This window comes from Remersonia thermophila, chromosome 4 (genome assembly GCF_042764415.1).
Source record: "Remersonia thermophila strain ATCC 22073 chromosome 4, whole genome shotgun sequence".
Taxonomy (NCBI): Eukaryota; Fungi; Ascomycota; class Sordariomycetes; order Sordariales; family Chaetomiaceae; genus Remersonia; species Remersonia thermophila.
The window spans coordinates 2,841,260-2,863,566 of record NC_092220.1 but is presented as its reverse complement, the minus strand read 5'-3'; the positions used below and the strand labels follow the sequence as shown (position 1 = coordinate 2,863,566).

The following is a 22,307-nucleotide window of genomic DNA, read 5'->3' as shown; positions in this document are numbered from 1 at the left end:
CTGACGTTGCCTTTGCCTCGGCAGAAGGCAGCTGCGACCTTGCATGGCCGACGACCATCCAGACGGCAGGCGCTCTCTCGGGGGTTCGCTGCCTTTCCATCTCTCTTCTCTCTCGATGCATTCGCCATTCTCCTCTTTGGTTCAAGGTCCATATCCGTCCAAGTCGGTCTTTGCTCGCTTTGACATTGTACCTCTCGTCTTTTCCCTCCTTTCGCACTCGATGGTGCATTCGAGGTAGTCCCGAGCCCCGGGCATCTCTCTGTGCTTGTGCATGACAACAACAACAGCAACAACAACAACAACAACAAGAACAACAAGAACAACAAGAAAGCCAACCTACCTATCGCACGATATCACGACTCCCCTCCCATCATGGCCCGCACCTACACAACGACCCTGCCCGTCATCGCCCTCCCCCGCGGCACCGTGCTGCTCCCCGGCGTGGTCCAGCGCATCCCCGTCTCGTCGAACCGTCCCGACATCGCCTCGCTGCTCGCCGCCGTCTACACCCGCGCCGCCTCCAAGACGCCCAACGGCCGCATCGACACGGTCCCCATCGCATGCATCCCGCTGGCCTCGCCCCTCGTCGGGCCCAACGGCCAGCAGCTGATCGAGGAGGCCGGCTCCAGCTCCAGCTCCAGCTCCGGCTCCGGCTCCGGCTCCGGCTCCGGCTCCGGCTCCGGCTCCGACCCCTCCGCCTCGTCGCGTAGCAAGGATGCCGCCGTCGACCCGGCCAACATCACCTCCGCCGCCGACCTCTACGGCTGGGGCGTCGCCGCAAAGATCACGGGCGTCGAGGGCCGCGGCACCGGCGAGTTCACCCTGCTCGTCCAAGGCGTCGCCCGCGTCCGCGTCGACAAGCTGCTGCGCGACAAGGCCTACCTCGAGGCCAAGCTCGTCTACCACCCCGAGGACCTTCCGCGCGCCGCCGCCGACCAGGACCTGGCCGACCTGTTCCAGCACCTCAAGACGCTCTCGCGCGAGTTCGTCGCCATCCTCCGCCTCTCCTCCATCCTGCCCCGCCCTCCCGGCGCCGTCCCGGGCCTGTCGCCTCTGCTGGCCCGCCGCCTCGATCTCTTCATCGCCCGCCAGAAGCACCCGGGCGCCCTCGCCGACTTCATGGCCAACATCGTCGACGCCTCGTACGAGGAGAAGCTGCAGGTCCTCGCCCTCGTCGACATCAAGGAGCGCGTCGCCAAGGTGATCGAGCTGCTCGATCGCCAGGTCGGCAGCATCAAGAACAACATCAAGATCACCGCCATCACCACCACCACCACCGCCGCCGCCATCCCCCTGCCCGACCCGGACGCCCCGGGCCGGGACACGGAGCGCATCATCCGCCCCGGCCGCCTCCCCAGGCAGCCGCCGCCCGTCAAGCTCGGCAGCTCGGGCTCGCCGTTCCCGCCGCCGGGCTTCTTGGGCCAGCCCGGCTCCGCCGACGACGACGCCGACGAGGTCAACGAGATCGACGAGCTGCAGCGGCGCCTCGACGCCGCCAGGCTGTCGCCCGAGGCCGCCAAGGTGGCCGACCGCGAGATCAAGCGCCTGCGCAAGATCCACCCGGCCCAGGCCGAGTACGCCGTCACGCGCACCTACCTCGAGACCCTGGCCGAGATCCCCTGGTCCGTCACCACCGACGACCGCCTCGGCCCGGACACCCTGACCAAGGCGAGGAAGCAGCTGGACGAGGACCACTACGGCCTCGAAAAGGTCAAGAAGCGCCTCCTCGAGTACCTGGCCGTGCTGCGCCTCAAGCAGTCCATCAACGACGACGTCGACGCCCAGATCAAGAAGGCCGAGGAGGAGCTCAGCGCCATCGAGGCTTCCGAGGGCAAGGCTTCTTCTTCTTCTTCTTCTTCTTCCAATGGCAACGAGGACGCCGGCCACGCCTCCACCGCGGCAACGGCGGCGGTGGCGGATCCCGGCGCCGAGGAGAAGGCCAAGGCCGCGGCGCGCCTCGAGGTGCTCAAGAGCCGTCGCATGGTGGACAAGTCGCCCATCCTGCTGCTCGTCGGGCCCCCCGGCGTCGGCAAGACCAGCCTCGCCCGCTCCGTCGCCATGGCCCTGGGCCGCAAGTTCCACCGCATCTCGCTGGGCGGCGTCCGCGACGAGGCCGAGATCCGCGGCCACCGCCGCACCTACGTGGCCGCCATGCCCGGCCTCGTCGTCCAGGGGCTCAAGAAGGTGGGCGTCGCGAACCCCGTCATCCTCCTCGACGAGATCGACAAGGTCGGCGGCTCCAGCGTGCACGGCGACCCCTCGGCCGCCCTGCTCGAGGTCCTGGACCCGGAGCAGAACCACACCTTCACCGACCACTACGTCAACATCCCCATCGACCTCAGCCGCGTCATGTTCATCGCCACCGCCAACTCGCTCGACACCATCCCCGCGCCCCTGCTCGACCGCATGGAGACCATCTACCTGCCGGGCTACACGACCCTCGAGAAGCGCCACATCGCCATGCAGCACCTCGTCCCCAAGCAGATGCGCGTCAACGGCCTCGCCGCCGAGCACGTCGTCTTCACCGAGGACGTGGTCGACAAGATCATCGAGTCGTACACGCGCGAGGCCGGCGTCCGCAACCTCGAGCGCGAGATCTCGTCGGTCCTGCGCGCCAAGGCCGTCGAGTTCGCCGACGCCAAGGACGCCGGCCACCCGGAGCGCTACGACCCGCGCCTCACCGTCGCCGACCTCGAGCGCTTCCTGGGCATCGAAAAGTTCGAGGACGAGATCGCCGAGAAGACGAGCCGCCCGGGCATCGTCACGGGCCTCGTCGCCTACAGCTCCGGCGGCCACGGCAGCATCCTCTTCATCGAGGTCGCCGACATGCCCGGCGCCGGCACCGTCCAGCTGACCGGCAAGCTGGGCGACGTGCTCAAGGAGAGCGTCGAGGTGGCGCTCACCTGGGTCAAGGCCCACGCCTACGAGCTCGGCCTGACCCCGAGCCCCACCCACAACATCATGAAGGAGCGCAGCATCCACGTCCACTGCCCTTCGGGCTCCATTCCCAAGGACGGCCCGAGCAGCGGCATCGCCCAGGCCATCGCCCTCATCTCGCTCTTCTCGGGCCGGCCGGTGCCCCCTACCATGGCCATGACCGTACGTTTTTTTCTTTCTTTTTTTCCTTTTCTTTTGCATTGCTCTTCAACATCAATAAAAAAGAAATACAGAAATGGACTAACATGGACGTGTGTGTGTGTGCGTGTGCGTGTGTCTTTTCTACAGGGCGAAATTTCCCTCCGCGGCCGCATCACCGCCGTCGGCGGCATCAAGGAGAAGCTGATCGGCGCCCTGCGCGCCGGCGTCAAGACGGTCATCCTGCCGGCGCAGAACCGCAAGGACGTCCGCGACCTGCCCCAGGAGGTCAAGGACGGCCTCGAGATCGTCCACGTCAGCCACATCTGGGAGGCCATCCGCTTTGTCTGGCCCGACGCCCAGTGGCCCGGCGAGGAAGGGAGGGCCGCCGAGCCCGTGCCGAGCCGGCTGTAAGCTTGGAGTGCCGGTCTTTTTTTTTTTTTTTTTCTTCGGCTGGTTGGAAGGGTTGTGTGGTGAATGAGCGTACGCTGATGGTTCGTTGGCCTGGGTTCCCTGCTCTTCTTTCCTTTCCTCCCTTTTTTTTTTAACTTTTGTTGTAGGGTCTGTTAGTTATGGTTGTTGGTGTTTCGGTTAACCTCTCGAGGCTAATGCATATTAACCCTGGCATGGTATGTTTGCCTGCAAAGCCCCCCCTCCCCCTTTCTGTATTACACAATGAAATGTATCCAGGTAAAAAGACCATGAAACTCGTCATGCCGGCAGCGATTCCTTGTCCCTTTTGGCCTTTTCTTTCCTCTGTGATCTTTCGGCGTAACTCCGGTCCTTGCTGTCGGTCCGTCCAGCGGTGAACCCTCCTTTCCGAGGCGGATTGAAACGGTACTCCTGCCTCCTCCCGGCGACCCGTCGAGTCCCTGTTGGTTTGTGCATCTCTAGGTCCTGTGGCTATCCGGATAGCTTGTACAGGACCGTTGTGTCATGGGTCAGGACGGGTGGCCAAGGGGATGTAAACAAACCCACTCCCCCCACCCACTCCCCCAAACCTGATATTGTACCTTAGTTCGGAGACGGGCAGTGATGGCAGAAGCATGCCAATGGCCATGGGAGCAAGAAACGAATTGAAAAGATGCAAATATGGAGACTATACATCCTATCATAGCATGTTCCATCATCATCTCTACCTAACGGGTACCCCAGCGGGGGAAAAACAAAACCTCTTTCCTGCACGCGGTATTCACGACCGGTTTCCTTGTCCTGATGACGCCCCGGCCCGTCTCGCCCCACGCTGGAGGCTCCATGGTCTATCAACCAGCTAGCCATGGCAACCGCCGGTTTTCCCCGCTAAAAACGCGCGACGATCTGGCCTTGGCCGTCGCAAGATGCGCTCCGATCCGCTCCCGGTCCGCTCGAAGGCTCCGAAAGATCCTGCCTCCGTCCCCCCCCCCCCCCCCCTCCCGGCCCGCGACGCGGATGGCCGCTGGCAGGGAGACGCCTGCGGTGTCGCGACGACGACCGGGGCGGCGGGACCACGAAGCGTCGGCGCCGCGTGATGCTGTGCGCGGGAGGGAAGGGGGGGTGGGCGCCTGCACCATCGCGGCGACAAGGCCAACCAACCCAACCCACGAGAAGGGGCCTGCTTTTTTTTTTTCTTTTCTTTCGTTTTGTTGTATGTTTATTGACAATATCTTGCAGCAAAAGGGGTGCGTATCAGGGCGTGGATTGGGCTGGGTCACGCCCCAGGCAAAGGCTGACCGGTCCCGAGACGCGGCTCAGGAGAAAGATGCATGGTGACATGGAAGACACCGGCAGACGCGTTCCAATCGGCTCTCGTCGTACGGGTCGTGTCTTCTTTTGTTTGCTACGACTTTCAAGAAGGCGGCCTATCCGGTAGCCTTCTTCTGCTTCTTCTTCTTATCCGTTGTTTGTTTTTAAAACCCGGACTATACGCCCCCCACAACTCCCACCCCCCCCTCCCTCCTAACCACCCTCCAGCCTCCGGTCCCCTTTTGTTTCTCCGCCCCCTGAGAGACCAGGCCAGAGGCCGGCTCCTGCGTATGTTCCAAGACATTCGGACGGGCTTCCCTGAGTCGCTCGCCCAATCTAGTCTCAGCATCCTTTCCTGTCCAGCCAGCTCATCGGCCTTGCTGCGGCAGGAGGACGCCGCCGCCGCCGCCGCCGTCACCGCCGCAGCGGCAGCAGCGGTCGCCTTATCCCGTCCAACCTTGATTGTGTTCCCAAGGAACACCATTCTCTGGGCGGCAGCCGAGACAGGGGCCAATACAGGTCGCCGCCCAAGCGCGCCTCCTTTTCCCTCCCCTTCCTATTTCCACGGCCCGGTCTAGGTGACAGACGGGACGGACGGGACGGACGGAATCTTTTTTTTTTTTTTTTTTTTTTTGTTTTGTTTTGGTGCGCGGCTCACTCCTCCGCAAAACGGTCGGACAATTTCCCACCGCGGCACGGAGGCTGCTGAGACGATACCCGCCTCGTTATCCACCTCTCTCGGTTGCGTACACCGTACATGGTCGGGAGAGAGGGAGCGAGTGAGACAGAGAGATGGAGAGCCAGGGAAAGAGGAAGAAGAGAGAGAGAGAGCACGGGAAGCAACCCGGTAGAGTGCTCGGGACATACAGAACCAACAGCTCGCTCCCTTTTTCTTTTTTCCCTTTTCCTCCCGAACCCTAAGTACAGGGAGACTCCATCACGACGGGTGGTAGACAGAGACCTCTTGACGCGGTTGGACCAGAAATCCAGAGCCTCGACCATGCGGGCCCTGCAGGGCGAAAAGGAGGCAACCAACCCGTCCCCCGGGCCATTCCCGTCTTTTCGCCACCCGGATCAACAACAACACTCCAACAAAGCCATTGGACAACAAACGCGCCCTCTCTTGGATCCTCAGCTTGGGGATCCGACTTGTCCGTTCCCCCCCAGCAACGCGGCTCACGCCCACGTCCACCGCCGAGCCGGGGTCGGGAGGAGGAGGAAAAAAAAGGGGGGGGGGTGGGAATGAATTGGCGGGAGACAGGCTGACAAGGCCGGTCATTTGGCGATTGATGCGACACGATTCCCTACGCAGGCTTTGTTCTGGGGTTCGTCCCGACGCCGGGCTTGTGACGCAGTTGCGATGTTTCCTCCCGCGCAACACCGGGGGGGCGGGGAGGAGGACAAGCGGAACAAGCCGCCGCGGCCGTCAATTCCGAGTCCCACAGGCGACCGTGTTCCTACCCCCCGAAGGTTTCCTGCTATCCTAGGTAGGCAAGGTGCCTAGGCACTTACGGCAGCATGCCGCTATACACCATGTAGAAATGGGGGTTCCTATCCCGGCCTTTTCGGGTGCCGGTAGCTGGTTGCCGGGTGCCGGGTGCCGGGTGCCGGCGGGTGGCGACATGCAATCCAAGCTCCAAGCTTCCAAGCTCCGAGCTCCGAGCTCAAGCTCCGCTTCCCCCAGGAAAGCCAACTAGTGAGCCGCGCGAGACAAAAGAAATCGACGCCATTGCCACCCTGGCCAACCTGCTCAACCTGCCCAAGCTGTTCAAGCTACCGGTAGTCAGCTTAGCGGATCGGGCGGTGTTGATGTGGCCCGATCTGGCAAGCGGGAAGACCTTGAAAAAGCCACCGTCGGGCGGAGTAGCTCCGGCTTCCGAAGCGGGTGACACCTCGACATTGGCGGGCGCAAACACCCGCCCGCCAGGTCGCTCGAAGAACCTCCCCACATAGCCAAACTCCTGTTGCCCCATTCGGATGCGGCCGGCCGGCCGCGGTGAACGGCGAAGGCGGCCCGCAGGGCGAGATGAGGCTTGAGTCTTGCGCAGGCCTTGGATGTGGTGCCTAGTAACTAGCCAAGATGACTCCGGAGGGTAGTCCAGCACAGACGGTACATACTGTGTCCAGCATGTGGCATCTACTCTATCTAGTGCTGTAGTCCTGCACCGCGTGCTCCATCCCATGCCTTGTTGCGGTTATCTCAAACGTCCTTTAATCTCGGCTGGTTTGCGGGCATGGGGCATGGGGCATGTGTTGTCCGTCCTATGCCGTACGCAATCCACGACCGTAGGATGCCGCGGGAGGAATGGGCAAAGACGGACGGCGCATGACACGCCTTACACGTGTGCAGCGCGGACAGGTTTTTGCGCTTCTTTTCGTCTCATCAAGTCTCCAAGAAGGGTACGCGAAGAGGCGTGATCGACCCAGGGGGCGCCGCGCTTTATGGTTTGGTAGTGTCGATCAATAACACCCCATCGCCGGCTCGTCCTCTAGGCGATCTGTGCGGTGTGATTTTGGGGTCATGGGGTGAGCCTCTCTTGATCTGATATCTCGGTCAGGCCAGGGGTCGGAACTACGATGGTCGCCACCAGGCGCCGTTGGTTGCCAACCGTGTGCATTGCTCGTTATCATAGTCGTCCTTGGAGAAAAAAAAAAAAAACAGGGCAACGCCTTGGCGGCAGAAAGAAGTGCCTGAAACTTCAAGCCTTGACTCCACCGATACCCCGCGACGCCGCCGGGTTCATGGTGTGCTTGGTGGACGGCTTGGCAGGTTCCATCTCGGTCCGTTCGTCCAGGCCCAGGCAGATCTGGAACGAGACACAACGAAGGCCAAGAGTCGCTGCCGTCGCTACCAGAGGTTCGTGAAATGCAAGCCATGTTGAATGCTGGTGTTCATCCCGTCTCGTTGTCAACACTTCCCGGTCCCAAGAGGGGCGGCACCTTGCTGGGCATCTTTGCCATGCTGTTGGGAATCTCATCGAACTGCTGCGACAGAGTCCGTGACGCAATACGATCCGGAAGCGCAAAAACCGTGCTCGGACTCGTTTGCGCTAACAAGGGTTTGCGCTGATGGATGAGAAACCCTGGTCATAATCGGCGTTTTTTTCTGCCGCATCGCCAGGCATACCGGCGATTTTCGATGCCGCAGCGGACGGGGGAATGATGCATTGTCAAGGAGGCCCGTGCCGAGCAACGTCGGGCTCTCTCCCTCTATCTCTCTCTCTTTTCTGAGCTACGGAGTCCGCACCATACCGGTCAGTCAAGTTCGCATCGGCGTCGGTCATCGCAGAGTTGCTGGCAGGCGTAACTGCGGTGGGCAAGCCCGGGACAAGGGACCGGCTAGCGCATTCCATTGAGCTGTAGAACTACTTGTGGGTGGTACTGGAGACGGAAGACATACCCAGATACCCAAGCTATAGCTCCTCTGCTATACTATCGGGGCCCCACTCCCACGGAGCTGACAGGACAAAGCGATGTTCTCTGTCCAAGAAATCGGATTCGTGTCATGTCAACCTTGAAGGCTCCTTTTTGACAGCTTGGCGACTCTGTTCGTCATCCCCGGTCCTGGCTCGCTCGTTGCCGGCTCTGCCTTGAACGACTGAAGTTGTGAGCTGTGTCACGCCAGCCAGGTCCTTCTCAGCGCCCGGGGACCTCCAAAATGCAGACCGCAAGAACGGACTATGCACACTAGGCTCCATCAGCAACGACGAGAGGCCGCCGCCGTCAACCCGGGCCGAAGAAAGAGAGCACCACGCCCCACAGCACGACGGGAGCGTGGTCCGGGGAGCGCCAAGGCGGGGAGGAGGGGAAGACGCTACGACGTGGCAGTAGCATTGTGTGGTGAAATAAAGCCGAGCTTCACCTACCGTGCGCCATGTTGCCATTGAGCGAAAAATAAGAGGTTTCAAAACTGTTGAGGGGGAGGGGGGGTGCGGCCTCTTAATGGCGGTGAAGACGACCTACTGACGAGAGTGGCTAGGTGGTGAGTTACCTGGGGAGGAAGTATGAACGAGTAGGTAGGAAGCTACCGAGGCAAATTTTGTTGCGCGGTCCCATGTTGGAGTTGCAATGCAGCGTGTCGGACGGAAGTGCGCGCCGCACGACCTAATCGTGTAAGTTGATGTGATGCTGACAGAAAGTTGTTGTGTCGGAGCTGGATTTTTTTTCTTTTTTTTTTTTTTTTTTCATTTGTGACGGCTTGAAAAATGTTTGATGTCCAGTATCACATGATCAATTCGGTGGAGCGTTTGAGTCCCGCCGTTGAGCTCAGGGCGCAGGCAGGTGTGAGGCTCTCATCGAGGTTGACCGGGAAAGCAAGAACTGCACGGCATCTAACGTTATCCCCGCCCCGTGCATGCAGCTGGACTGGATGGAATCCAAAGAATCCATCCGCCGTGCTTGCCGTGCCAACCCACCTACCTTGGTTGACCTTCCTTGGTTGGTACCTGAACCAGGGCAGCCCCACAGTCCAGTGTGCTGAACGGCACCTAGGTAGGTAGGCAGGTAGGATGCAGTGAATGTACCAGGTACCGTCGTTGCCGTGGTTGCCGTGGCCGCCGTTGCGAATTGGTGCGGCTGCCGCATAACTGAACCCACCCAACCACGAGAGCATGATCATCCTGCTCTCCCAATGATGGTATGTAGTATGGGGTGATTTCCCCAGCTGATCGACCGGCGCATTTCTGCTTCCGTGATCTGGGTTGGGCTTCGAGAAGCACTCTGGAAGCTCCTGGCATCTTTGGTTGTGCTGCGTGTCGAGAACCTTCCTTCAGTATACCTACTGTGTAGGTATGCTCTGAGCATCCAGCCTGACCTAAGGTATGGATGTGAAAGGTGTGCTTCTCTTTTTTATCATTATTATTATTAGTATTATTATTTTTGGGGTATCCTCGGAGGTGAGCTGGCGGAGTTCCACCTAAGGTACCTATCGTATCGTAGGGTCTCCATGAGGCCCGGAGCCTACGCACCACGGGCCGCCAGAGGAACTGCGGGGGCGTCGATGGCGTTCGGAGCGTCGAGCGACCCCCCTTCCCCCCACCCCCCCTCCCCGCCTAGCCTGGCCGGCAACCCCCAACAATGTGCGACGCAACGGTTCCTTTCGATCCCTGCCTATATTGGAACAATGTTAAGGGTGGATCTGCCTCTGGGTCTCTCGGGTACCTGCCAAGGATTCCCGGGCGCGTGGGGATGGATCTTTTAGCGTCGGGTGGCGCAGGCTCCGGCGTTGGAGCATGTCACAGCGGGAGGGCAGATGCTCGGGGCGGGGGTTTGTCTCACCACGCTCAACGAGGAAGTTTGTCTGCGGCTCGCCATCCGCCCGGGAACACGCGAAATGTGACATGGCGATTTTGATGCCCCGTCGAGCGCTGTCGAGAGGTGGCCTCATTTCGCCTCTGGGGTTGACGAGACAGGGCTCCTTCTTTGACAATCGATGCACGGAGCGCCGCTATCTCTGTATCGCTCTGCTTGATCTTGCATGGGGATCTTGGCTCTCCCAACACAAAGGCTCAGCAGGTGCACGAGGCTGATGAGGTAGGTATGCACTTGATGAGCGAAGTGAGAGGGCGGGGCCCGCAATCTTTCTGTTCGTCAGAACCCCCAGACGGGACCGCAAAGACCGGCATGGGACGACAAAGTTCCACCAGCTATCGACGTGGGATCTGTAGGTCATGATGGCCTGGTTGGTTGGTTACGAGAAGGTTGGCGATCTACGCCAGATCCCTACACCGTATGTCCTCGAGGTGCCCAACTAACGTTTCCTATGACCGACCCCTCACCTCAGAGGGACAGTCGGGTCCCTCCCGGCCTTGTCCGGCCTCGCGGGCGGGATCATGCCGGGGCTGCTGGAAAGCGTCGGAAATTTCTCATGTCCCGGAAACCCTTCGGGCCCTGCTGACAAGATTCCCGGGAAGATCACGTTCGGCCCTCGACCCCAGCGGGCGCCCTGATGATGGCTCCGTACGGTGCGGTAGCCCGCTGGAGCATGGCACCATGGCCCAGGAGAGCAACAACACCACCCCGCGGCATGTCCCGCCCAGCGCGCACCTCCAACTTTCCGGAATTAAAGGGGGCTTTCGACCATGTCGGCACACCGTCATGATCGACGCCGTGGCATTGGCATGTCCATCAGACGGTAACTTTACCGTTCCGTACAAAAACCGTTATCGTTACCTATAGCAGGGGGAGGGTCTGATAATGAAATGGACAGGGGAGGCGGCTCGCTTCAGAGCTCTTCCGTAGGGCTGGTACGTAGATTTTGTATCACTTCATACCCGACCCCTGCAAGGATGATGCATCGCATCCACAAGATGTGATCACCATGCCTCGGATCGGAGGGAGTGGTGAAGGAATTCTCCCATGGTCCCTGTCCGTGCTCGATGCTGTTGCGGGGCTGTTCGTGTAGATTGGATTGTGCACGGAAGGCAACTCCCCAGATCTCGACGTCGGGCAGTTTTTTTTCCCCCTTTGCAGATGACGAAATGACAGGCCAGCGATCCACAGGCGATCCCCGGACGATTGCCCGTATCGGATTGTCTCCTCTTTCCCTTCCCTTCCCCCGCATCAGACACCATGCTGTGCGCCCGGGAGTTGGGTGATATGCACGACGCCGGCTGCCGCAACGGCCGAGCATGATGGAGGAAGGGCCGGGGCGGCATCGCCGTCGTCGGGCCCGTTCAACTCGGTCCTGTGGTCGATGCATTTCCTTTACGGCATGGGCATGTAGGGCGTGCGTGCAGAGAAGACGTGTACCACAGCAGTCTGTACACGTATAGATCGCCATCGCCTGAATGCGACCGGTTGTCGTTCCAGGCCGCGGTTGTCGTTCCAGGCCGGCCGGAGATTATGCATCCGCCCGGCCTGGACGCCGCTGATGATGTCGGTGTGCAGCTTCTCGTGGAGGGCCCCGCCTCCCCTGAACCGGCACCATGAAGGAAGCTCGATCTGCAACGCTTCATCCAACCCCGGGGAGCTCTCACGAAGGGGACATGGGGGGCAAGTCGCGTGCGGCCGAGGCCTTTTCGTCAAGCCAATCATGGCAGGGCCTGGGGTCCGACTGCAGCGGCGGAAAAAAAAAGAGGGAGAATGCAGGAGGATCAAGCTGCAAGCGCAAAGTCACATGCGACAGGCCGGAGGCATACCGAACCCGCGGCTTGTGCGCTCAGTGCGACCACGGTTATGTGCGTATCCGCTGCTGTCGCATTGGGTACGCCGAGCAGTGCAGCGGGACACCCCATCGTGGAAAACGTGGCGGCCGACCGAAGAGGGAGAGGGCAGATGCATGGACGTGGCGACGGAGGAAGAAAGGGGAATACTCTGTGTGCGCTGCTCGCAAATGCTCGATCCCGCTTGTCATCTCGTTGACCCAGATCAGGTGGCTTGTCGGTTAGCTACCTACCTGAACTAGCGTGGCCGGCGATGGATGCGGAAGCGAGCAGATCTCTCTGCCCCACCGGCCCTGCACCGGGCCCCTGGCCGACACGGTTACAGATGCTCCTCTTCTGTCAAGTTGACGAAGCCAAGGCCACCAAAGACACACACAAGCCTGTGCCGAAGCGCAGAATGAGACGGGGGTGGTGTCCATGCGCGGGATCTACTCTGTACGCAGTGTGGTGGGCTTTGCTGAATGGCGGGCATGGCACTCGGATCCGAGGCAAGGAGCTCCAGTTGAGGTGTACGGAATATGTACCGTCTACGATGCTCCTCTGACTTAAGGTAGGTCACTGCACCTACGTAGTTTTGCGGTGTACGTTGCACAAAAAAAAAAAAAAAAAAAACGAAAGAACATGGAAGACCTGAATTCTGAGGCTCCAGTGGCAACCGAGGCGATGAGAGAGGTATGGGGGCTCGGGTCGGGGAAGGCAAAAGCAATAATTCACTATTAACTACTATAGGTGCCTGATCCATGACACCTGCCTGCCTGCCCGCCTGCCCACACGGCATTACCAGAATGGATCGCTGGATGGAATGGAAGCTGCTTTCCGTCGATCAGATCCTGCCGTCCGTCCAGGGAGCCACGAGCGGGGAGGGATGAGACCGTTGCAGTCTACACCAGGTAAGCTACCACCTAAGGAGCACCTCCCTCAGGTGGTTACCTGGTAGCCACTGCGACTGTAACCGCAACCGTAACTGTAACTGCAACCGCAACTGGGAGCTCCCCTCCGTCTGGGCTCGCTCCCGTTTTCTTTTCTTCCCTGGTATTTTATTTCTCAGGTTCCATTTTGCACCCTGATGAGTACAGGTATATTACATTCATCTGTATCTCCTGTGACATGGAAACCCTGCAGCCCCGTGGCTAATTGTTGATCTTGTTGTTGTTACTGCTGTTGATGTGGTGGTGGTGGTGGTGGTGGTGATGATGATGATGATGATGATGATGATGTCCACCCAAGAAAATATACCAATAGATAGGTCAGTTATCAGACACAGACAAGACTTTGGAACATACGAGTCGCGTGGAGCCGTGAATCCATCCTTTCGCCGTCTACGCTAACGGCGTCTCCCCCGGCTCGCTTGGCAGCTCAGCTGGTCCTGGATTTGGTCTTCGTTCTGGATTTCCCGCACCCAAGACCCCAAGAAATCCATCCGCCACTCGCAGATAACCCTCCACAAACCCGGCTCCCGTCCCAAGGTCCCAAGGTCCCAAGGGCCCTAAGAAGACCAGCCAAGCACGTACGCTGGATGTGACGTTGGAGCATGGTTGACACGCAAAAGCCGTTGGACTCCCATGTTGCTTTCCCAGGTCAATGCTGGTGGTGGTCAAAGTGGTCAAGGGGGAAGGGGGGGTAGGGGGAGGGGGTATGAAAGGGAGGGGGGGGGGGGTACCCTCGGATCGGATGCACATTGACGCATCAACAACGGACGAGCGGCCCGTCCTCTGGCGCCCATCATGGAAATTGCGCGCAGCAGCACTTTGTCGCCCGCACGCTGCTTGACCTGCTAGACGCCCTGTCTCTTTGCGATGGGGCGCACGAAACCGCCTCATCAGAATGGTTCAACGTCCAATAGATGATCCGTCTCTGTTCATAGTACCCGTAACAGAGAAGGAGGCGTATGTAGGGTCAAGTTCGCTCTCATACCTCCCACCCCCCCCCCCTATTGTGACGGTACACTCCCCCCTCCCCCCTCCCTCTCTTCCCCCACCCCTCCTTGGTTCACCCCAAGATGGCACGCTGCTGAGGGGAGTCTTGTAACTACCTACAGAAGCTTGGAAGGTTGGCAATGCATGCTCTGGAGTCTTTGACGGTTGTCCTGGCTGACGGGTTCTCCATGCCAACCCAACCCCGAGTCCAACCTCTACATCGCCCTCTCCCGCAACCCCGGCGCCGGGACTTCATCTCCACGGCTGCACGTCAACCAGAGCTTCCCCCGGAGACAAGGAGGGGCAGCTTGGCCATGGGACAGGGGGGTCCCCTCTTCTGGCATCCCCCTGGCGCCCCTTCGATTTTCGGGTCTGCCATGACGGACGGCCACGCCTACCAGGGGGCCCCTGTGTGGTGTTCGACTAACAAGCCATCCTGGCTCCCATCCCGGCTCCATGTCAATTGGCATCTGTGCCTCGAACTCGCACAAAAACCGCCGTGTACCGCCGGGCATCAAGTCTCTTGTCCCTCGAGTCTTGATCAGCCTGCTCCCGCTCCGTCCCGTCTGGCCATGAGATCCGAGCTGGTTTTCTCTCCCCCGAGGCCCAACAAAGACACTGGACGACCCCTCCACCAGCACCCAACCGCCGCCGGCACACCCACCCCGCACCGCCCTCTCTTCCTTGCCCGCCAGCGAAGCTCCGTGGCACCGGAGACTGACTGGTGACGGTTCCGGCCTGCAGCTCCCCGAGAGTCCGCTCCATCATAACCGACGCCGCCCCAAAGGTCGCACCGCCTGTCGAGCCCCCCGCCTCAAGTCTCTGCCAACACGGGGTCCGCATTGCAGCATCTTGTCCAACCCGGCTCCATCTTTGTCTCTGTGGCTTTGCTCCGCCCTTCACCACCAGTCCCGGCCCGCTTCGTTCGGCCCCAGACCCTGCTTCCGCTCCTTCTTTCTCAAATAGGGGCGCCCCGTGGGGATTACCTCTACCGTCTACGACCCGAGCCGCATCCGCCGACTCTCACCGCAGCCCGCTTCTCGGCCTCGTTTCCGTGCACGACGATTCCTCCCTTTGGTTTTCTCAACCCTTTCCGAGCGCTTTCCCTTCCTCCCGGCTCCTCACGACCAGTCTTTCTCCCAAGGAAGAGCCGCTTTTGGCCGGCCGTTGATTCGCCTGGCGGACGAGGCACGACACTCTGGATCCACGAACCCGAGGCGTAGGGGATATCCCGGTCCTGGTCTCTCAACCGCCGCCGCCCCGCTGATACCGTCGCACTGCCCGTCCCATCGGGTCATGTTGCTGACTGCTCCTGTCGCTGGGATACCGTATTGAAGTCTGCCTTCCCCCCCCAGGCTGGGACGCTGCCGAGGCCGACGTGTGGAGTGCGGCTCGGCCCAGGCCATCCGGCAGACCTTCGGTAACATCTCTGGTCCGCCTCAGCCGTCCAGGGGACGCGCTCCTCCATGCCCGAATCCGGCCACCGGCGCGGCGATTCTTGGACGTCTTTCGGCCAACGCCGAGGCATCTCAGATCCGGCACGCTTCGGCATCGACCTGCAAAGGACCCGAGCCGACACGGGAGGCGCTGCTGGTCGCGGGCCCTACCCGTCTCCGCCCATGTCGGGGTCTCCGTTGATCCCCCCAAAGACCAGCCAGCAGGCCGCCGACCCGAGCCAAGACATCTATCAGGCGACGCCGACGACGACGCAGGATGCGTACCCGGGGATCCCAGCGCCGCGTCTCGGCGGCGAGAGACGCTCGTCTAGCATACCGGCGGGGCCTCGCCACTTCTCCGACGCACCAGCACCAGAACGGCCCTCCTACGGTTACCACCCTCGCCTTGAAGCGCCAGCGCCGGCGCCGGCGCCGCGACCTCTTGTCTATCCGCAACCTCTCGGACACCTCGCGGCACAACCGACCCCTCCTCCCCACCCGCCAGGCCCTGCCACGGCGAGCCCGGTGGCAGGCCATCCGGGCCCGCTTCCTACCCCGACGCATGCCTATCCGACGCCATCCCATCCTCCGGCGCCCGAGCCTCTGCAAGAGGCTGCCCCCAAGCCGCAGAGAAAGACAAAGGGGCACGTGGCTTCTGCGTGCGTCCCATGCAAAAAAGCCCATCTCCGGTTCGTCCTCCCTTGTCCACTCGGCCGAGTCCCCCAAACCCTGAAACACTGACGGTTGGCAGATGCGACGGTACGTCTTGCGGGCCGACTACGTTGGTTTCCATCTCATGCCCCGTCGTTATGCGCACATTTCTGTTTATCCCCCCTTCCCCCCTCGGCCCCAAACAAACATGAGCAGCAACCGGGATACGCAGACGGCACGCCCGCTGCGGCTCCGAAGTGGCTAGGGGCTGAAGAACAAATTATCATGCCATGTCAAACAATTCCGAGTGCGTTTAGGCGCGGCAGTCGACGGCGCCAAGCACAAGCGTGCAACGCCAGATGACCGAACCGCCATTTACCACCGATCCGAGACGCATTCAAGCTGAGACGAGCAATGGCACCGTCTCCGCTGCAAAGGTCCAGCAGGACTTGTTCCGGGCCGCAGGAACAGTGCTCAAGCGAGTCCGGTTTGCGGTTCTATTTTGGGGGGAGGGGGGCATGGTGGCGGCGCCGGCACGCACCACCCGAGCAGGTTTGACAGCCTGAAGCCGAGCGGCTCGCTACTGCAAGGCGGGGGTGATATCCTACGGGATGCCGGCCCGGTACTTTTGCCCCCATCCATGCCTCCGAGGACCCATGAGTTTGCGCCAACCTCGACGAGCCCGTCGATCCTTGAGCCATGATGGTTGCATTGACAAGCAGCCCTCGGGGCCAGCGAAGCCGCTGGCTTTTGCGCCTTGCTTGCTCTCTAGGGTCGTCGAGTTTGTTTCCATAGGAAGGGGTTGGCGGAGCAGGCCGAGTCTGGCCGGGCTGTTCACCGAGCTTGGAGCATCCCGTTTCGCAGGCCATTGGCGGTTGCTGACTTGTCCATATTAGACCAGCGTCCCTGTTCGAGATGCGTCAGCACCAACAAGGAGAGCTCGTGCATCGATGTGCAGCACAAGAAGCGAGGACGGCCCCGCCTGCGGGACGATGGCCAGGCAAAACATGAGGGTGCGAGGTTCGGCAGCGTGGCAGACGCCATGAGGAGATCGGTTTCGACGACGTATGGCCCGGGGCCGCCGCTGGGTATGGTTTACGATGACCCTCTCCGCCGGATTCAATCGTACCGCGTGCTGAAAACCCAGCCAGCCGAGCCCATCGTCCCTAGGTTCTCCGAGCGCTCCCTGGCCAACGTTGACCCCAGCATCGCGAACATCTACCCACCTCCCTTGGCCATCGCTGCCACCCCTCGAATCACCGAGGAGCCGGTGGCGTACCTGAGGTTCGACCTCTGCTTCTCACGAACGTCGAGCGCCTTCCTGGCTGCTGTCGGTCGGGCTTCGCTCGCAGGGCGCGAGCTCCGGGACGTGACCGTGGTCGAAGACCGCCACAAAGCGACCGATCTCCGTCGGTACGCGCAGGAGGAGCAGATGAGGAAGAACCCGGCCTACCTGCCGCCGATATCCAACGAGCGGACCGAGGCCATGATGCAAACTCTTGGGTTCTCTCCGGACGAAGTATCCCGGTACTTGCTGCCCTGGACAGAGACAATCACGTTCGTGGGCGACGATGGACAGGCGCGTCATGTTTCAGTCCGTGCCGGGCTCGCGAGCCGAGACTCGATCTACTTCATCGTTCTCCTGCTGAGCCAGACGACGCACCGACCGTCCTATCCGACGCCTTCCCCGAGCTTGAGGGACGTAGGAGCGCCATTCGAGCTGGGATTTCCGTCATACTCGCAGCCTACGCCGCTCTCCGCCACCTTTGACTCTCGGCACGGAAGGCTAAGCGACCCTGGCTACGATTCAAGGCAAGGCGGGCCGGCGAGCGTGCCAACGCATTTCCTGCCCACAAGGAGCCCGAGCTTTGCGTCCTCGTATGGCATCTCCCCACACAGGCCCGACCATCCCACCACGCCAGGGATGTACCAGCCGCCGAGGCCGGAGATGCCGCCGTCTAGCCGGCCGCCCCAAGGTCCCGACTATCCGCTCCTGACGCTCCCGAGGATACGAACTCCTCCTCCGGGCCCACGCCAGACGTTTGAGCCCTCGCTACAGCAACAACAACAACAACAACAACAACAGCAGCAGCAGCAGCATTATCACCGTCATCAACAGCAACAGCAGCAACAACAGCAGCAGCCCCCTCCACCGGCGTATCCTCGTGATGACAGGTCTCGGATAGGGATAGGCGGGTTGCTGGAAACCCCTGGCACGACGAAAGGCCCATGATGAAAATCCCTCCATCCAGGCTGGGGAGTGGACCACATTTCATGACCCGACATAAAAACCAACGAAATGACGACGCATACGAAGACGAAGCCAGAGAGAAGATTATCTGCTGGTTCTCACGGCCGCCCTCGCTCGACGATGTCGATTTTCTTTTGTGTTTGCTCTCTTCCTCTTTTTTTTTCTTTTCTGCTTCTTCTTCGTGATGATACCACCGTATACCCCTTTCACAAGTTTACATACCCGTGTTTTGAGCATTTGGGAGACATGGCATGGTGTGGTGTGATGGCGATAGCAGGAGAGTGGGAAGGCATGAGAAGGGGGGTGAAAGAGGGAGCGAGGGGGGGGCATGCTCTCCGGACCTTTGGTGTTTTGTATGGCTGGGCCCATTTCTGAAACCCCCTTTTTTCTCTTCTTTGTTTTTTATTTGTTTCTTTTTCATTTTCCTTTTGTCACTTCTCTTCATCACTTCTTCTTCTTCTTCACTTCTTTTCTCCATTGTATGCTCTTTCTTTTCCTTCACCTTTTTGGCCTCACTTTTTTTTTCCTCATCTTGCTTTGCCGCTTTGTTTTTCCAAGGCTTCTTGTTATTTGTATATCTTTCTGTTCTTACCTTCGTTCCGGCGGCACAGCCTACTTTCTCTCCACTCCTTATCGCTTTGTTTGTTCGCTTCTTTTCTCTCGTTTTCCTCTTGTTTTTCTTTTCTTTCTTCTTCCCCTCTTGGCTTCTTTCTCCTCTTTCCTTGTTCTCCTCGTCCTCCGACGGCCTGCACAGTACCTGGTATTCGGTGGTAGCGGCGAGGAGGGGAGGCGGGGGAGTAGGGCTGCATCAGGGGTTGGGCCTTGAGGCGGAAAACGGAAGGAATACCGGGCGTATCTCCGGCCGCTTTTCCACGCCTTTTGGCATTGTTTTTCTTTTGGGGGGCGGCATGGCCGTTTTCTGGAACGGCTTGTGTAGCTCTTCTCTTATCTTCTTCTCTTCGTGTATTTGTTGTTCTTCTAGATCTTCGCTTCTCAAGAAAATCCAGTTTGATTGGGGATGATATACCCGGTGCCTTTTTTTTTTTCTTAAGGGAAGACGTGATATATTTTGCCTTTGGTTGCTGCTGGTCTCATATGCATCTATGAGTCTGCACCGGGAGGAACGGCAAAGGGATCAGTCAAGTGGTCTCTGTCCATCTATAAGCACGTTGGGGCTGGTTAACGAGGGTGAGATGACTAAAACGGTACCGAACGATGACATCGAAACGTCATACAAAACGAAGGGGGAGGAGGTAGCTCGTTGTGCGTGAAAAAGAAAAGACCAACCAAAAGAATTAGACCTGCAATGAGTCCATGCCTTGGCAGCTAGCGACCTTTTGTCTCGAGACATAGTTACATTCTCGGACTGTCGGCCTCGCCCCTCCCGGACTGTATCACGTGATATGCCTGCACATAACCCTAACCCTTGCCACCCCGCGCCCTGCTCCTCCCAGGGCTCTCCTTTCCGAGGCATAGGTAGGGCATGGCCGCGGCGGGTCTTGTCGGGCCCGGAGAACCGGTTCTCATCGGAACCGCCTCCGTCGTGGCTCCGATGACCGGTGTCGGGCCGGGCGCATGAGGAGCGCGTCGCGATGGGACTGCGGAGCGGAGGAGGAGGAGGAGGAGGAAGGGGAGGGTGAAGCTTGGGGGCGGGCGCTGGTCGCTTGTGGCTCCCGCGCTTCGGGGTCAGGGTGAAGGACGATCACGGGGACCTGACGATGTTCTGGAGCCGGGGGATGGTGATGGCGGCGGGGCAGGGCCGTGCGGCGGTGCTGCTGGTGTGGTTGTGGGGGGGTCTTGCCAAGGTGGGCGACGGCCACAGAGATGTGGTGGATGGTCCCGGATGGTGAGCAGTAGCGGTAGCGGTAGCAGCAGCGGTTGGAATGGGACTGTTGACCAACAGGTCGTTCAGCTCCTCGATGAGCCCGTCCCGTTCTGCAGCCGGCTGGGCACCAAGCTCGGCGCGATCAGCGGGTACTGGCCTCTTCCTTCGATCTCTGTAGAGATGGTCGTCGTCGTCGTCGTCGTCGTCGTCGTCGTCGTCGTCGTCGTTGCTGTTGTTGCTGCTACCGTTGCTTCCCTGGCGCTGCCGCTGCCGCTTCGTGCCGCGAGGGGCCTGGTTGGAAGGGTTGATGGGGTTGATCAGATCCCTTAACACGTCCTCGTGGTCCCACCGCTCGCAAGGAGCAGCGGCGAGGTGGGCCTGCTGCGCGAAGGAGAGAGATGGGTGTGTCCCTGGCCCCGGGTGGGAACGTTCGGAGGCGGCCACCGGGCTTCTGGATCTGCGGGGTCAAGTTAGTTGGCGTCGAGCTGTTGTCGTTTCTCTTCAGGACATTGTCGGGGAGGTGCTGCAGCCCATGCAAGAAGAGGTGGTGGCTCACCGGGTGCTTGCGGAAGCTTGATTGACTTGGAGCGAGGACTCGCTCAGCGTCGGAGCTGGGCTGGGAAGGCCGTGGCGATCCCACTGCCAGTGGTTGTTCATGGTTTTGTTGTTCGTGGAAGATAGGCGGGTTGCTGAGTGGAGGCCGACAAGTATGAAAAGCCAAGGTTTTGGATGGTGCACTTGTTATAGAAACAAGAGGATAGCATATCTCTGGAAGGAGGTCTGAGGTCCTGTGGCATTCATGGACCTTAGGTACCGCGTGTAGGTCGAGTTGCTATTCTTATGTCGCTGGCTAGGGAATCTAGGAGAGGCTGCCGACCTTCCATCGCCTGAATCTATCAACACAAACGTGACCATGAACAGCAGCAGCAACACCAGCAGCAGCAGCCGGTGAGTGATTCGCCTGGCGGTGAGACACAGTTGGCCGCCTTGCTGCTGCGCCTGAGGAGCCCACGGTGGGGCCGGATAGCTTGGGTCGGCGCGTGCAAGAGCGGGTATGCAAGGTTTTGCATGATCTCTCCCGGAGCCGACATGATGGCAACTGGCTTCCATGTGATTAGGGACCGCCGTCATGAGAAACACGAGGCTCAGGGGCGTGCGCGGAAAGCTGGAGGAGTGACCAAACGACGGCAGGAAGCAGCACGGCACGGCACGGCTGGCATGACAACAGCCAACCCTCAACCTGACCAAGACAGCGGACGACGATGGAAGCAGGATGGCAAGGCAGCGTGGTCGGCGGGTGGTAGGGTCAGGGAAAACTCTGCCACCCTTGTCCCTCGAGGCCCAGGCAGATCAGAGTAACCGCTGGCCATGCCGCCGGATCGGCCATCGATCTGGAGCCCCTTGAGATGCTACTGCGCGGCATGTGCACTGCTGTCCGGTGCGCCGAGCAGGGGACGGGCTGAACGAACTCAACACTGGTCCCACACCATTCATGGCAGAATATGAGACAGAGCGCCGCGCTAGTGCATCGCCGCCAACGGTGGATTGCGAGGAGCTGAGAGGGAGCTGTGCGTTCAAGAAACAGGGCTGCGTTTGGCCATGGCCCCCTGACCAACGCAACCTAGATTCCCTCCATGGTGCTATTTTGGATATTCCCGCCTCCTTAGCGAAAACTTACGGCAATGACGTTGCCAGGAGAGGAAGAGTTCAGCTCTCTCCGAGGGTCACGCCCTCAGCTCACCCGAAGGTCGGCATGCGAGTGTACGCAGAAGTGTAGAGCTTTGCAAGGTAGGTCATGATCCCGTCATGATGACGTATCGGACTTGCTATGGGCCGCAAGGTCGTCGGGAACGTCTGCCAGGGGCTGGGCCCACTCACGCATCCCCACTTTTTTTGGCGGGCCGTCCGGTCGTGCACCCGCCCGCGCGCGGGCGGGGACTTTCTCCCGACAACCAGGAACGGGTAACTAGGTAACTACTGTGTACATACACGGTTGTTAGTCAACTACATTGGCCCGTGTTTTGGTGTGCGACATAGTGCGTAGGTGGGCCTCCTGGTCTCAACCTCGTTCACTTCCCCGGGCCGGCAGTGGAGCAACCATCAGCGACAGCGACGAGAAACAAGCAGCCAACAGGACTCGTGGACATTTCGTGCATCTCCTGTGTGTTTTTTCTTTCCTTCCCACCTGAACAAGTCCTGTTCCAGGTTGCTGGCTGCCTGGGGGTGCTCGACGTCCTCAGCTCAGGCAGAGCGAGTGGGGCACGGTGT

At 60.1% G+C, this 22,307-nt stretch overlaps 3 protein-coding genes across 3 annotated transcripts; 2 read left to right on the top strand and 1 right to left on the bottom strand.

Moving 5' to 3' along the window:
• Window positions 1–372: 372 nt before the first annotated feature.
• On the top strand, window positions 373–3,489 carry VTJ83DRAFT_4958 (uncharacterized protein; the record flags this gene model as incomplete). Its single annotated transcript, XM_071011504.1, has 2 exons — window positions 373–3,099; window positions 3,226–3,489. 2 exons carry the CDS (start codon window positions 373–375, stop codon window positions 3,487–3,489), a joined length of 2,991 nt encoding a protein of 996 aa, XP_070866408.1.
• Window positions 3,490–15,342: 11,853 nt separating this feature from the next.
• VTJ83DRAFT_4957 (uncharacterized protein) lies at window positions 15,343–18,196 on the top strand (the record flags this gene model as incomplete). The annotated part of the gene is made up of 4 exons (XM_071011503.1): window positions 15,343–16,001; window positions 16,064–16,071; window positions 16,860–17,051; window positions 17,115–18,196. The coding sequence occupies 4 exons, from the start codon at window positions 15,343–15,345 to the stop codon at window positions 18,194–18,196; spliced, it is 1,941 nt and encodes a 646-aa protein (XP_070866407.1).
• Window positions 18,197–19,916: 1,720 nt separating this feature from the next.
• On the bottom strand, window positions 19,917–20,696 carry VTJ83DRAFT_4956 (uncharacterized protein; the record flags this gene model as incomplete). The annotated part of the gene is made up of 2 exons (XM_071011502.1): window positions 19,917–20,496; window positions 20,596–20,696. 2 exons carry the CDS (start codon window positions 20,694–20,696, stop codon window positions 19,917–19,919), a joined length of 681 nt encoding a protein of 226 aa, XP_070866406.1.
• Between the last annotated feature and the right edge of the window lie 1,611 nt (window positions 20,697–22,307).